At 46.1% G+C, this 12,259-nt stretch overlaps 1 protein-coding gene across 14 annotated transcripts in view; it reads right to left on the bottom strand.

The window, feature by feature from the left end:
* MED27 (mediator complex subunit 27) overlaps positions 1 to 6,610 on the bottom strand; it is a 217,747-nt gene extending 211,137 nt beyond the window's left edge. For all 14 annotated transcript variants that reach the window (XM_086324432.1, XM_086324433.1, XM_086324435.1 and 11 more), the window contains exons 1-2: positions 6,390 to 6,610; positions 3,914 to 4,058 (exon numbers count right to left, since the gene is read on the bottom strand). In XM_086324432.1, coding sequence (XP_086180558.1) covers positions 3,914 to 4,058; positions 6,390 to 6,592 — 348 coding nt within the window. In that variant the 5' untranslated portion in view covers positions 6,593 to 6,610. The remainder of the gene's footprint in view (positions 1 to 3,913; positions 4,059 to 6,389) is intronic.
* Positions 6,611 to 12,259: the final 5,649 nt, after the last annotated feature.

The following is a 12,259-nucleotide window of genomic DNA, read 5'->3' as shown; positions in this document are numbered from 1 at the left end:
CAAATCCCTGGTGAGGAGATGCTGGGAACCTTCGGAAAGGGGTCTCGGAGGAGTCAGTTCAGTCTAACGCTTGGCATATCTGGGTGCCATCAGTGACGGAAGTCCACGTCCGCTATCTTACAAGGACAGCGCTGACACCAATTATTTTTTGCCCTCGTCAAGAGAGCTTGTCATCCCTCTACAGAACAATTATCTATAGGTGCATCAGAGTTAAAAGCTACCTTCCTTCCCCAATTCAGCACAGGGAAAGTGCTGCTCACAGCAATTTGACATCATTTCATTACATTAATTTTTAAACGTGTTATCCTAACAATTATGCCAACTACCATGTAATTAATATTCTGACTGACTTTACAAAAATTACAAAATCCCCTAAAGAAAATAATTAGTCAGTAAGCGTGAACAAGACTTCTCTTTGGCCAACAGAACATAAAACAGAAAGTATATCACATAATGGGTGGTATCAAAGCCTTTCCCAAACTTTCTTCGATTCTTAGCCAACAGTGCAGAAAGCTGACATTGGCAAGTTATCCCAAAATTCACTTAACATATTAATGTACCTACTGATTTAAACTCTTGGAGAGTAAAATGATGAATGATGAAAGCATCTGCAATTAAAAAGCTCTTTTCATGTGTAGGAGGGGCAAGATAAACACCTATCATTGCTTCCTGCTTCCATAACCCCAGCTGGAAATTAGAATACTGGCTTATTTCTTGGGGCTACTTCCTGAGTTTATTAAAGAAATGTACATAAGGCATCCTTACCCTTGGTTTCCTCTTTTTGTTCAAGGTCAAAGTACAGCTTTCTTATAACAGATTTCAAATCCCTTCTAGAGTAAGGACAGTATAAATAAGCAATAGCCAAATAACACATTATCTACCGTAACAGAAATAAAAAACATGTCTTCTCTGCAGCCCACTTTGGGTAACTGGCAGGGGCGGCTGAGCCCCACAACAGAGCTGTGAGTCCAGAGGGAGCCTCAGCAGGGAAGAATGCGGAGGGTGATTAGCGATGTTTGCCCTGGACTGAAGCGACAGTGTGAGGAGCGGGGCCTGTATTTGCCATCTCCACCCTTCAGTAAACCACTAAAAATGAGTAAAACGTGATATAAATTCATGAATAAAGTATGACACATGAATTGCTCCTGACAAGAAGACTAAAGGGAGGGGAAAATGTTTAGTACAGTCAAAACCTTAAGCCAAACGGGAGTACAGCATCCAGTTTTAGAGTGAAGAATACTGGGCTAAGTCAGGTGGCAAATTCTAGTCTAGCTATGAGGCCGTGGGCAGGGTGGTTCATGGGGCCTTGACTTGCCTGGCTATAAAATAAGGGGATAAGCTAAACATCTCTGATTCATTTTCCTTATTTTGCAGAGTAATGGTGCAGGGGTCCAAAATGCCCTCCCTGCTGGGCATAGAGAGCTGGTGAAGGAACAGTCACTTCACAACGTGCACCAAGCCAGGGTGCGACGGAAACCCCAACCCCTCACACTCCTCGGGCAGGACTTACACCCTGACACATTTCTACATCTAGGTTTAACCCGCAGCGTCTCCAGGACAAGTATTTCCACACACGTACTGCTTCTTTCCCCTAACACACCCTCTTCTGCATCTGAGAGGGGAGGAACAGGGACTTCTATCTTAATATTCTATTAAACTGGGCAAACAAAACTATCTTCACTCAACCGGTACGTGTCATCACTTTGATTTAAAACCAGCTGCTTCCACTGGGGTCTCGGGCACTCATGGCCTCGAGATCAGCCTAAATCTTCCCACCACTGAAACGTCTCCACCACTTGAGCCTATTCTGAGAACATTACCCACATGATACATCAACACAGCTTCCACGTCCAAAAGGCAAGACCAGGCATCCAACCAGAAATAAGTCACCTACACATCAGATCCCCCATGCTAGGATGCCCACGCGAGCCCCTGGGGAAATAAGGAAGCTCACACAGGACGGCCTGAGAGGGCAGCGCTGTCCGTGTGGGGCCTGAACAGCCTGGTGTCTGGCCCTAGCAACTGCCCCAGACAGCCATGATTTTGTGTCTGTCCCGCACCCCCTCCTGCCTCTATCCGTGCAGCCCCAATCCCTGCGTTTCAGCTGATCTGCACTGGGCAATCAGAGAATTCCAACCGCTGAGCTCAACAAGCTGTCTGGGTAGGCAGGGGCCCCTCCCAAACAGGTCCCGCATCCGTTTTCAGTGTCTGGCGTGAAGGACCACACAAACCTCCAGCTGCCAGACTGTCTTTCCCACCACTGGGAGACACCAGGCCAACACTGGGAAGCGGGCAAAGAGAGGGCAGCAGAATGACCGATCCCCACACCAGGGGGGCACCTGATGCTCAGGACTGAAGTGGGTTTCTGTCCACAGCAGCCCAAGTCTGGAGGACAACCCTTACAGGCTAAATGCGTGCCTCCCAGGTTCAAGCTCCTTTAGTGTCCCAGGATAAATCGTTTCTCCCTGAGTCTCAGACGCAGCTGTCTGGGTCCCACTGTAAACCAAAGAATGTTAAATATTTCCAATGACAAATTCAAAGGAATAATTCTACACACAGAAACACTGCCACGGCTCATCTGTCACCTGAGACCCAAGAGTGAAAAGAGGAGAAGGGTGATGGGTAATGGGAGAGGGAAGGGCGGATCACAATCAGTAACACTAAGAACAATCCTCTCCAGGGAGCAGCAGCCTAGGGAGAAAAGCTTCCAAAATCATTCCAAACGTACATTCTAGCTTTCCATCGGCAGCAGAAAACAAAACAAAGCACAGCACAACAGCCCACAGCACCAAACAAGATGAACCTGTGAGCAAACACACGGACTGCCGCCAGGCTGACGAGCCTAATTTTCCTGTTATTTTTACACTGCGGCTTAGTTTTCCTTTCACAGCTGTCCTGGGGGCTCCGCCATGGGGCTACCACGAACAGCAAATTCTATGGCGAGTGTTCCCCTCCAAGGGGTCGAAAGAGTCAGACACAATTGAGCAAGTGAACAATAGAGAGTGCTTAGAGCAATCTCCCGCAGATGGGCGCAGAGTAGTTAAGAAAAGAGAGAGTATTAGGAGGTGGGGATTAACATATACACACTACTATACATATGGAGAAGGAAATGGCACCAACTCCGGTATTCTTGCCTGGAGAATTCCGTAGACAGCGGAGCCTGGTGGGCTACAGTTCTTGGGGCTGCGAAGAGTCAGACACGACTGGGCAACTAAGCACACACTACCATATACAAAATAGATAATCAGCAAGGACTTACTCTACAGAACAGAGAACTATTCACAATAGTTTGTAATAACCTATGAATGAGAAAATCTGAAGAATATATACATAGATATGTATGCGCCTGAAACCGATACAATACTATCAATCAACTATAGTTTAATTTAAAAAAACAGATGAAAAAAGGACAGTGAGAGTGATTTACCAAACAGTCCTCTAGAGCCGTTCCATTAACAATGGGGAAGGGAGGCCAAGCAACAAAAGCAAAGTGAGCAGCTGCACTCGCAGACCACCAGTCCTTCACTTCCTGGGAGTCAGGAACCCCCTGAGAATCTGATGAAAGCTAGGAAGTCCTTCCCAGAGAAACACACACACACACACACAGCACAACTCTGAGTGTGATTTCATGGGGTCAAAATAACTGCTCCTTACCCCAGTCTCCAGGTTAAACACACCAGAGTTTGAACTTTTAAAAAAATGTAATTACCTGAGCATCATGATTAATTTCTGAGACTTCAGAGGACTATATAATCTCTCCTAGGGACAGTCTAAAACTTCCAACTCTATAACCCCATGCCAAATCAAGAACAAAAAAAGGAAAGAAAAACTTACCCTCACTTTCTGCCTTTATGCAATGTCCGAAAGCTTGCTTTTTCCTGTATTAGCTTCATTCCTGACACATCCCCCTTACCTTGTTTGACCATTTATACGCCTGGAGGAGCTGACTGTACAGAGGGGTTTTGTCCTGCACGGGATCCAGACTTAACAGCCCGCTGTTATGGAGAGGATGGTTCTCAGAAGGCTTGCCCACCAAGTTGCTCAGACGTTCCAGCTCACTGAAAAGCAAACAGACGCAGCAAGTAAACCTGAGTCCCCCGAAACTCCAGTCCTTAGCCTACTGCATCGGTCCAAGGCTGTTCTTCAAACTGCTCATCATAAACTTAAGTCCCTTAAGAAGAAATACTTTCTGAAAGGTTAAGAAGACAAGGGCCAGGAGCTTCCCTAGTGGTCCAGCGCTCAAGAACCTATCTTGCATTGTGGGGGACACGAGTTCAATCCCTGGTCAGGGAACTAAGATCCCATATGCCGAGGAGCAATTAAACCCACATGGAACAGCTGAGCCTGAGCACCAAATGGAAGGTCCGAGTGCTGCAATGAAAGGTCCCACACGACAGAACAAAAATCCCAAGTAAATAGACAAATATTAAAAAGAAGAAGATGACTAGAGCCACGTGAGAGAACCCCTAGCAGGGGGCTTATCCCATTTTACAGCTGAGCTTTCTGGCACCATTCCAGAGGAGAACAAGGGTCAAGAGCAATGAAATCAACAGGACTCCTAAAATCAGGATTGAACAACTCAAATCATTCTTTGCAGGGCTGGGGGAGGGGAGGGCCTTCTGGAATTTCAAAATGTGGTATAACACTGCTTCTCAATAAGAGAGTTTTCAGATCCACATACAGATCATTCTATTTGGCAGTACAGCAAGTACCTGAATAAATGATGATTATTTACCATTCACAGAGAGAGAGATTTGTACGTGGTGCTTCACAGATGGTAAAACTTAACAAAACAAAAAAGAGATAAAATAAACAAACGGGAAGACACCATGGAGGGGGCTGTGTCAAACAAACACGCTTCAGTGTAGCAGGAAAAAAAAAAAAAAAAAACCCTAGAGCAGCTTGGGAAAGAGAGTGAACAGCAAAAGCACATTCAGGAGCACGTTCTGAGGGGCCAGTCCCAGAGTGTCAACAAGACACCATAGGAACAGCTGAACATAGGAACAGCTTCTCATGCCACGTTCATCTTGGACTCTTTAGCCTCTTGCCTCTTCACGCTGCTGTCCACAGATTTATGAAGACAATGGGGTGAGATCAACACTTTTATTATTAAACTTTCTACAATGCTGATGGGTTTCAACACCCTGCACATTACCAAGGAAAGCCCACCGAAGAGAAGAAAGGGAAAAACCACCAGCACCCAGACTCAGGCAGGGCAAGTATTAACTGGAACTTCACCAGAGAACAGAAAGTAAGTGTGGGAGTGAGGAGGGGGTGTGACCTCCTGGCTCTCCCCCAGAACAAGACTGGCAACTTACTTACAAGAAAAAAAATAAATAAAAAGAGGCTCCTATCATTTGGTTACCACCTCCTCCTCCATTCTACCTCCTCCTTCCATCTGGTTACTAAGGAGACCAAGTTGAGGAGACTAAAAAAAAAAAACCCAGCCACTCCAGAAACTAGGATGAATAGCTCACCCAATGCCTTCGCCTGCTAAGGTCAGTTTTGAGAAGTAAAAGACAAAAACCCTGCAATTCTAACTTCCCTGAGAAGGTCTGACTCTCATAAGGATAGGAGGGCACACGACCAGGACCTATTAAAAATTGCCTATTAAGTACCAGGCATTTTACAAGCATCCTCTCACTTCATGTCACTGATAAAGTAGAAGAAGTTGACTTGTTAAAAGAAAGAAATATACAATCCTTAACCCTGAAGGACCCCAACTTAGCTTTTGTTGGGAGGCCCAGGGTGGGGGTGTGGGGATGAGGTGTTTAAGCAGAAGTCATTAAGCTGGTTAAGCCTGTGATGAGGTCTCTTTTGAGGCAGGAACTTAACAGAAGCAGTGAGAGTGGGAGTTAAAGTAGTGATCAGGTGGTTAGAAGGTGGGGTAGGAGAAAAGAGAAAGAACAAAGCCTGTTTCATCATGTTTTGGGGGTGGGGTAGGGACTGGAACTGATGAATTCCAGGTTCAGGGACGAAAACCTGTGGCCAATTAGGTGGAATACACTTGACTCTGGGGCAGCGTTGAACAGGTCCTTTTTTGTACTATTTGATCAGACGTAGTGGAGCCCAGAGGGCCCACAGGTGGGAACCCTGACGAGCCGAGAAGACGAGTGGAAGTTCATGAGAAGAGCACGTCCCCTCGCGAGGAATGGAAGGGCCACAGAGGTGGTCCTGGGTGGCGGGAGTCGGCCAACAGCAGGACGCCAAAAGAAGGGAGACGCGAAAGCGGGGGTGGAAGGAAGATGAGGCCGTGAGGGGCAGGGAGAGGCCTGGAGAGGAGACAGAGGGAGCAACGAAAAGAAAGAGCAGCCCGTGACTCAGGAGACTCCCGCGGGGGTGGGGCAGGGTAGGAGGTCCCGACCCCCAGCCCCTCAGCCGGTACCTACTTGAGGTCCCGGTTGACCGAATGCAAGTTGTCCTGGAAATGCGCAATGAAGGCCTTCTCCCGGCCCTCCAGCGTCTCTTTGTTCCGCATGCCATCCTTCAGGCAGTCGAACACCCTGCTCACGCTAGAGCGGAGCGCCTGAATGGCACTAATGGCCTGGGCAAAGGCCTCCAGATTGACACCAACACTTAGCACGTCCGCCATGTTGCCGCCGCCACAGCCGGCTCTTCAAAACCGGCGAGCAAAAAGACGCGCCGGCTGATGACGCAAGCGCTCGGAAGACTCTGGGAAATGTAGTTTTCGCGGGACGGGGCCGTCCGGGAGGTTTGTGAGGCCACCCTAGGAGAGAGGATTTCCTCTTTAAAGGAATGCGTGGGCAGGAACGCGATCACCTGAATTTAGGGAAGTCCGGCTGCGCTCTCGGCTTTCTTCATGGTAACAAGGAAATACAGAAAGTTCCCTCACTTCCCCAAACTTGCAGTCTTGGGAGTCATACGGAAATGAATTGCTCAGAGCAATAAAGGGTCCGTGGTGTAAAGGATTGAATAAAATTCCTCCATATTAGTAAATCAATGGGGGAGAAGGGAAATTTCTTCCCTACAGTAGAATGCCAGCTAATAAATGCAGAATGAATGATGGAAAGAAAATTACTACTTGGCAACTGTTAGATTAATTATTGATTCAAATAGGAACTGAAGAATGCCAGGGGGTGAAAGGGTGAGGAATAGCAGCATGGTTATATAGTCTCAACGTAGCATCCCTCAAGAAACTCGCTAATTAAGAAGGAAAAAATAATAATCCAGAAGTTTCAGCTCTGGCTATATGATCAAAAGAAGGAAAAGTAGGGTCTGGAAAAGCTATTCATTATTTGTACACCCAAGTTTGTAGCAGCATTATCCACAAGAGCCAAAAGGTGGAGGCAACCGAAGTGTCCGTCCTGGGATGAGTTCATTAACATGTGGCATATACACACAAGGGAACATTTATTCAGTCTTAAAAAAGAAGGACATTCTGACACCCACACATACTACAGTGTGGGTCAGGGCATCCTCACTGGCTCAGCAGTAAAGAATCCACCTGCGATGCAGGAGACACAGGAGACTCCGATTTGGTCCCTGGGTTGGGAAGATCCCCTGGAGGAGGGCATGGCAACCCAATCCAGTATTCTTCCCTGGAGGCTTTCATGGACAGAGGAGCCTGGGGGGCTGCAGTCCATAGGGTCCCAAAGAATAGGACACAACTGAAGCCACTGAGCACACAGGGACATATAACATGGGTGAAGCTTAAAGATGTTATGCTAGGTGAAATGAGTCAGACACAAAACGATAAACACCGTATAATTCCACTTATATGAAGTACCTGCTGCTGCTGCTGCTAAGTCGCTTCAGTCGTGTCTGACTCTGTGCGACCCCGTAGACGGCAGCCCACCAGGCTCCGCCATCCCTGGGATTCTCCAGGCAAGAACATGGAGTGGGTTGCCATTTCCTTCTCCAATGCATGAAAGTGAAAGGTGAAAGTGAAGTCGCTCAGTCATGTCCGACTCTAAGCGACCCCATGGACTGCAGCCTACCAGGCTCCTCCGTCCATGGGATTTTCCAAGCAAGAGTACTGGAGTGGGGTGCCATTGCCTTCTCCGATGAAGTACGTAGAAGAGTCAAATTCATAGAAACGGAGAGTACGATAGTGGTTGCCGGGAGCTGCGGAAGGGGGAAGGGGAAATCATTGTTCAGAGGACATAATTTCAGTTTGGGAAGATGAAAAAGTTCTGTGCATGGTGGTGACAGTTGCCCAGCAGTGAGAATGGAATTAATGCTACAGAACTGGACACTTCAAATGGTTAAAATGGTAATTTTAGGTTATATATATTTTATCATAAAGGTTTTTAATTCAATAATGTCAGTGAGGGGTGGGTAGGGAATAGAACTTCGCAGTGAAGAAACCTGGCTGACACCACACTGAGAGATCAAGGTCAAATCACCAGTATAGGACAACCCACCCCCTGATGTGAGGCACAGATCACAACATGACTTCTGTGATGTTCCGGCCAAAAAATGCAAACCCTGAATCTGCTCAGGACGTCTGACCAACTCAGAGACGTTAATAAACCCGTAAGAAAGAAAGGTGTTTTATTGTCTTGGGTTTATAGAGTTTCATTTTCTACCTTACCTTTCTAGTGTGGCCATTTATAGTGTTTCCTAAGGGAAAGGGGTAGAGATAGCAGGAAATATCTAGGTGTGGAATTGTAAACAATTCATTGAGTCTCACTGAGCCGCAGTTTTCTTATCTGTAAATTAGGTCTAGTAATCATGCAATGGCACCCCACTCCAGTACTCTTGCCTGGAAAAGGGTGGAGGAGCCTGGTAGGCAGCAGTCCATGGGGTCGCTAAGAGTCAGGCACGACTGAGCAACTCCACTTTCACTTTTCACTTTCATGCATTGGAGAAGGAAATGGCAACCCACTCCAGTGTTCTTGCCTGGAGAATCCCAGGGATGGCGGAGTCTGGCAGGCTGCCATCTATGGGGTCGCACAGAGCCGGACACGATTGAAGCGACTTAGCAGCAGCAGCAGCAATCATCCATGCATGCATGCATTCCAAGTTACTTCAGTAGTGTCTGACTCTTTGCAAGCCCATGGACTGTATCCCACCAGACTCCTCTGCCCATGGGATTCTCTAGGCAAGAATACTGGTATGGGTTGCCATGCCCTCCTCCAGGGGATCTTCCTGAACCAGGGATCAAACCCACGTCTCCAGCATCTCCTGCTTTGGTAGGTGGGTTCTTTACCACTCTCGCCACCTGGGAGGGCCCTGGTAACAACACCTATCTTTATAAAATAGCTGTGGGGTTTATAACACCTTGCGCGCAAAGCTTTTGAAATAGTCCTCAGCGTACAATAAACACTCAGAAGATCTTAACTGTGAGGAGGATGTGCTGAGAAAATTTCCGATGGGACTGTGACCTACGCTTCCATCTCCCACTTGAGGAGTCTTTGCATAGAATCAAACAAGGATCAGCAAGGGTTCTATTCAAATTGTCTCTAATGACATCACCCTGTTGACAAGAACTTGTCAATGAACTGTGTCCTATAGTTCGCTATTTTAAAAGGTCTTTTTAAAAATCTCTTTTGGGGAGTTGTTTTTCTTTTTTAAGTTTTTTTGCAGAAGATACTATTTAACTTTACAAAAGTGAAGAAAAATATCTGTGTCTGTTGGCTGGTTTTGGATATGGCTTCAGTTTACTCATCCTTTCCAGGGGAAGAGTAGAGAAGGCAAACTCCATATCATGTTTTGACACAATGCCAAAGAACACTCAAACTACCGCACAACTGCACTCATCTCACACGCTAGCAAAGTAACGCTCAAAATTCTCCAAGCCAGACTTCAACAGTACGTGAACCGTGAACTTCCAGATGTTCAAGCTGGATTTAGAAAAGGCAGAGGAACCAGAGATCAAATTGCCAACATCCATTGGATCATAGAAAAAGCAAGAGAGTTCCAGAAAAAACATCTACTTCTGCTTTATTGACTACGTCAAAACCTTTGACTTTGTGGATCACACCAAACTGTGGAAAATCCTTCAAGAGTTGGGAATACCAGACCACCTTACATGCCTCCTGAGAAATCGGTATGCAGGTCAAGAAGCAACAGTTAGAACCAGACATGGAACAACAGACTGGTTCCAAATTGGGAAAGGAGTACATCAAGGCTGTGTATTGTCACTTTGCTTATTTAACTTATATGCAGAGTACATCATGAGAAATACGAGGCTGGATGAAGCACAAGCTGGAATCAGGATTGCTGGGGGAAATATCAATAACCTCAGATATGCAGATGACACCACCCTATGGCAGAAAGCAAAGAACTAAAGAGCCTCTTGAAAGTGAAAGAGGAGAGTGAAAAACTTGGCTTAAAACTCAACATTCAGAAAACAAGGATCATGGCATCACTTTATGGCAAATAGATGGGAAACAATGGAAACAGTGACAGATTTTATTTTGGGGGGCTCCAAAATCACTGCAGATGGTGACTGCAGCCATGAAATGAAAAGACGCTTGCTCCTTGGAAGAAAAGCTATGACCAGCCTAGACAGCATATTGAAAAGCAGAGACATTACTTTGCCAACAAAGATCCATCTAGTCAAAGCTATGGTTTTTCCAGTACTCATGTATAGATGTGAGAGTTGGATTATAATGAAAGCTGAGCACCACAGAACTGGTGCTTTTGAACTGTGGTGTTGGAGAAGACTCTTGAGAGTCCCTTGGACTGCAAGGAAATCAAACCAGTCCATCCTAAAGGAAATCAGTCCTGAATATTAATTGCAAGGACCGATGCAGAAGCTGAAACTCCAATAGTTTGGCCACCTGACGGGAAGAACTGACTCACTGGAAAAGACCCTGATGGTGGGAAAGATTGAAGGCAGGAGGAGAACAGGATGACAGAGGATGAGCTGGATGGATGGATGGATGAGCTGGCTGGATGACATCAGCGACTCAATGGACATGAGTTTGAGCAAGTTCCAGGACTTGGTGATGGACAGGGAGGCCTGGCATGCTGCAGTCCATGGGGTCGCAAAGAGTCAGACTCGACTGAGCAACTGAACTGAACTGAAGTCTTAGAGAATGAGGTCCTTGCTATGTATTTTTGTCCCAGAGGAGAGGAGAGGTTGAGAACTGTGCCGCTCTATTTCTGCCCACACTCATGTGTATCTATAAACACGCAGATTTTTGCTTGGGGTGGGGGGTTTGGCTGGACCATGTTGTATGTGGGATCTTAGTTCCCTGACCAGGGATGGAACCCCTGTTTTCCTGCATTGGGAACATGGCATCTTAACCACTAGACTTCCAGGGAAGTCCCCATAACACAAAGTTTCGCATGTAATTTCGGGGAGTTCACAGTCCTCACTGAAGCCCAAGAATGAACCTCTGGTTAGAATCATGCACTAAGGTAAGCACCACGGGTGTATGGCCGGCAGCTAACTTGTAACTGTCAGCTCTCCGATGCCTTGAGCACAAGAGATGTTCACTCTGTGAGAGCAATGAGTTAACCCAGTATATTATATTTGCTTCCTGGATCTTCTCTCGAAATTATCTCATCTCTTTGTGTACTCAGATACCATCTCTCGCACCTGCTCAGCTGTCCTCCCGCCACCTTTCCCACACAATTAGATTTTCCTTTGTCTCTTTCTCTGATTCAGTGGTTTAGACTCTGATTGGCGCAATAAAGTACAAATACACTCTGCTCCCACCGTCATTAGTTCTCAGGATTTCTCTCCGGCTCCCCTCTTCTGGGAAACTCAGACATTGATCAGTGGAAATACACATTTCCCCTGAAGCTTGTAAGGAGTCTATCATCACGTCAACAACAAACTTTTCATTTTGGAAAGGAATGGACAGAGCTTCTCCGAGGTGTTGTAAATTCTTGAGCATGTTGACACATGTATGCTTGCATCTGTGTGTGTGCTTGTGGAATAGAAATCACTTTAAAGGAGTTCATTTCAAGAAATATCAGATTTTAATTATTATGATGTTATGTTTGGCTAAAAGGCAGCACCCTGCTACTAATATCTTCCAAAATGAACAAGTCATTAGCTTGGTGCTAGCAGCTCAAGAGTATTAGAATGAACAATCAGAATTAAAGTTGTCAGGATTTAATTAAAATATGCTGCAACACCCATCATATTCAGAGAGCATGTGTTAAGCATTCAGACTGAGAAAGCACCCTCATCAATTAATAATTATTAAGGATTCACTGGACACAGAACACTGCATTGGAGGGGTGCACAGAAAGTCACCAGATAGCTTTAAACCAAATTTTCCCTGGATAAACCACCTGGGAACTGAGCCACCTGTTGTAATCAACGTGGCACAATGCT

The sequence above is a fragment of the Bos grunniens genome, chromosome 11 (genome assembly GCF_055505025.1).
Source record: "Bos grunniens cultivar Pamir isolate PY7600 chromosome 11, Bosgru_T2T1.0, whole genome shotgun sequence".
In the NCBI taxonomy this organism is placed as follows: Eukaryota; Metazoa; Chordata; class Mammalia; order Artiodactyla; family Bovidae; genus Bos; species Bos grunniens.
Note: the sequence above shows the minus strand (reverse complement) of the source record. Positions and strands in the feature narration are given on the sequence as shown.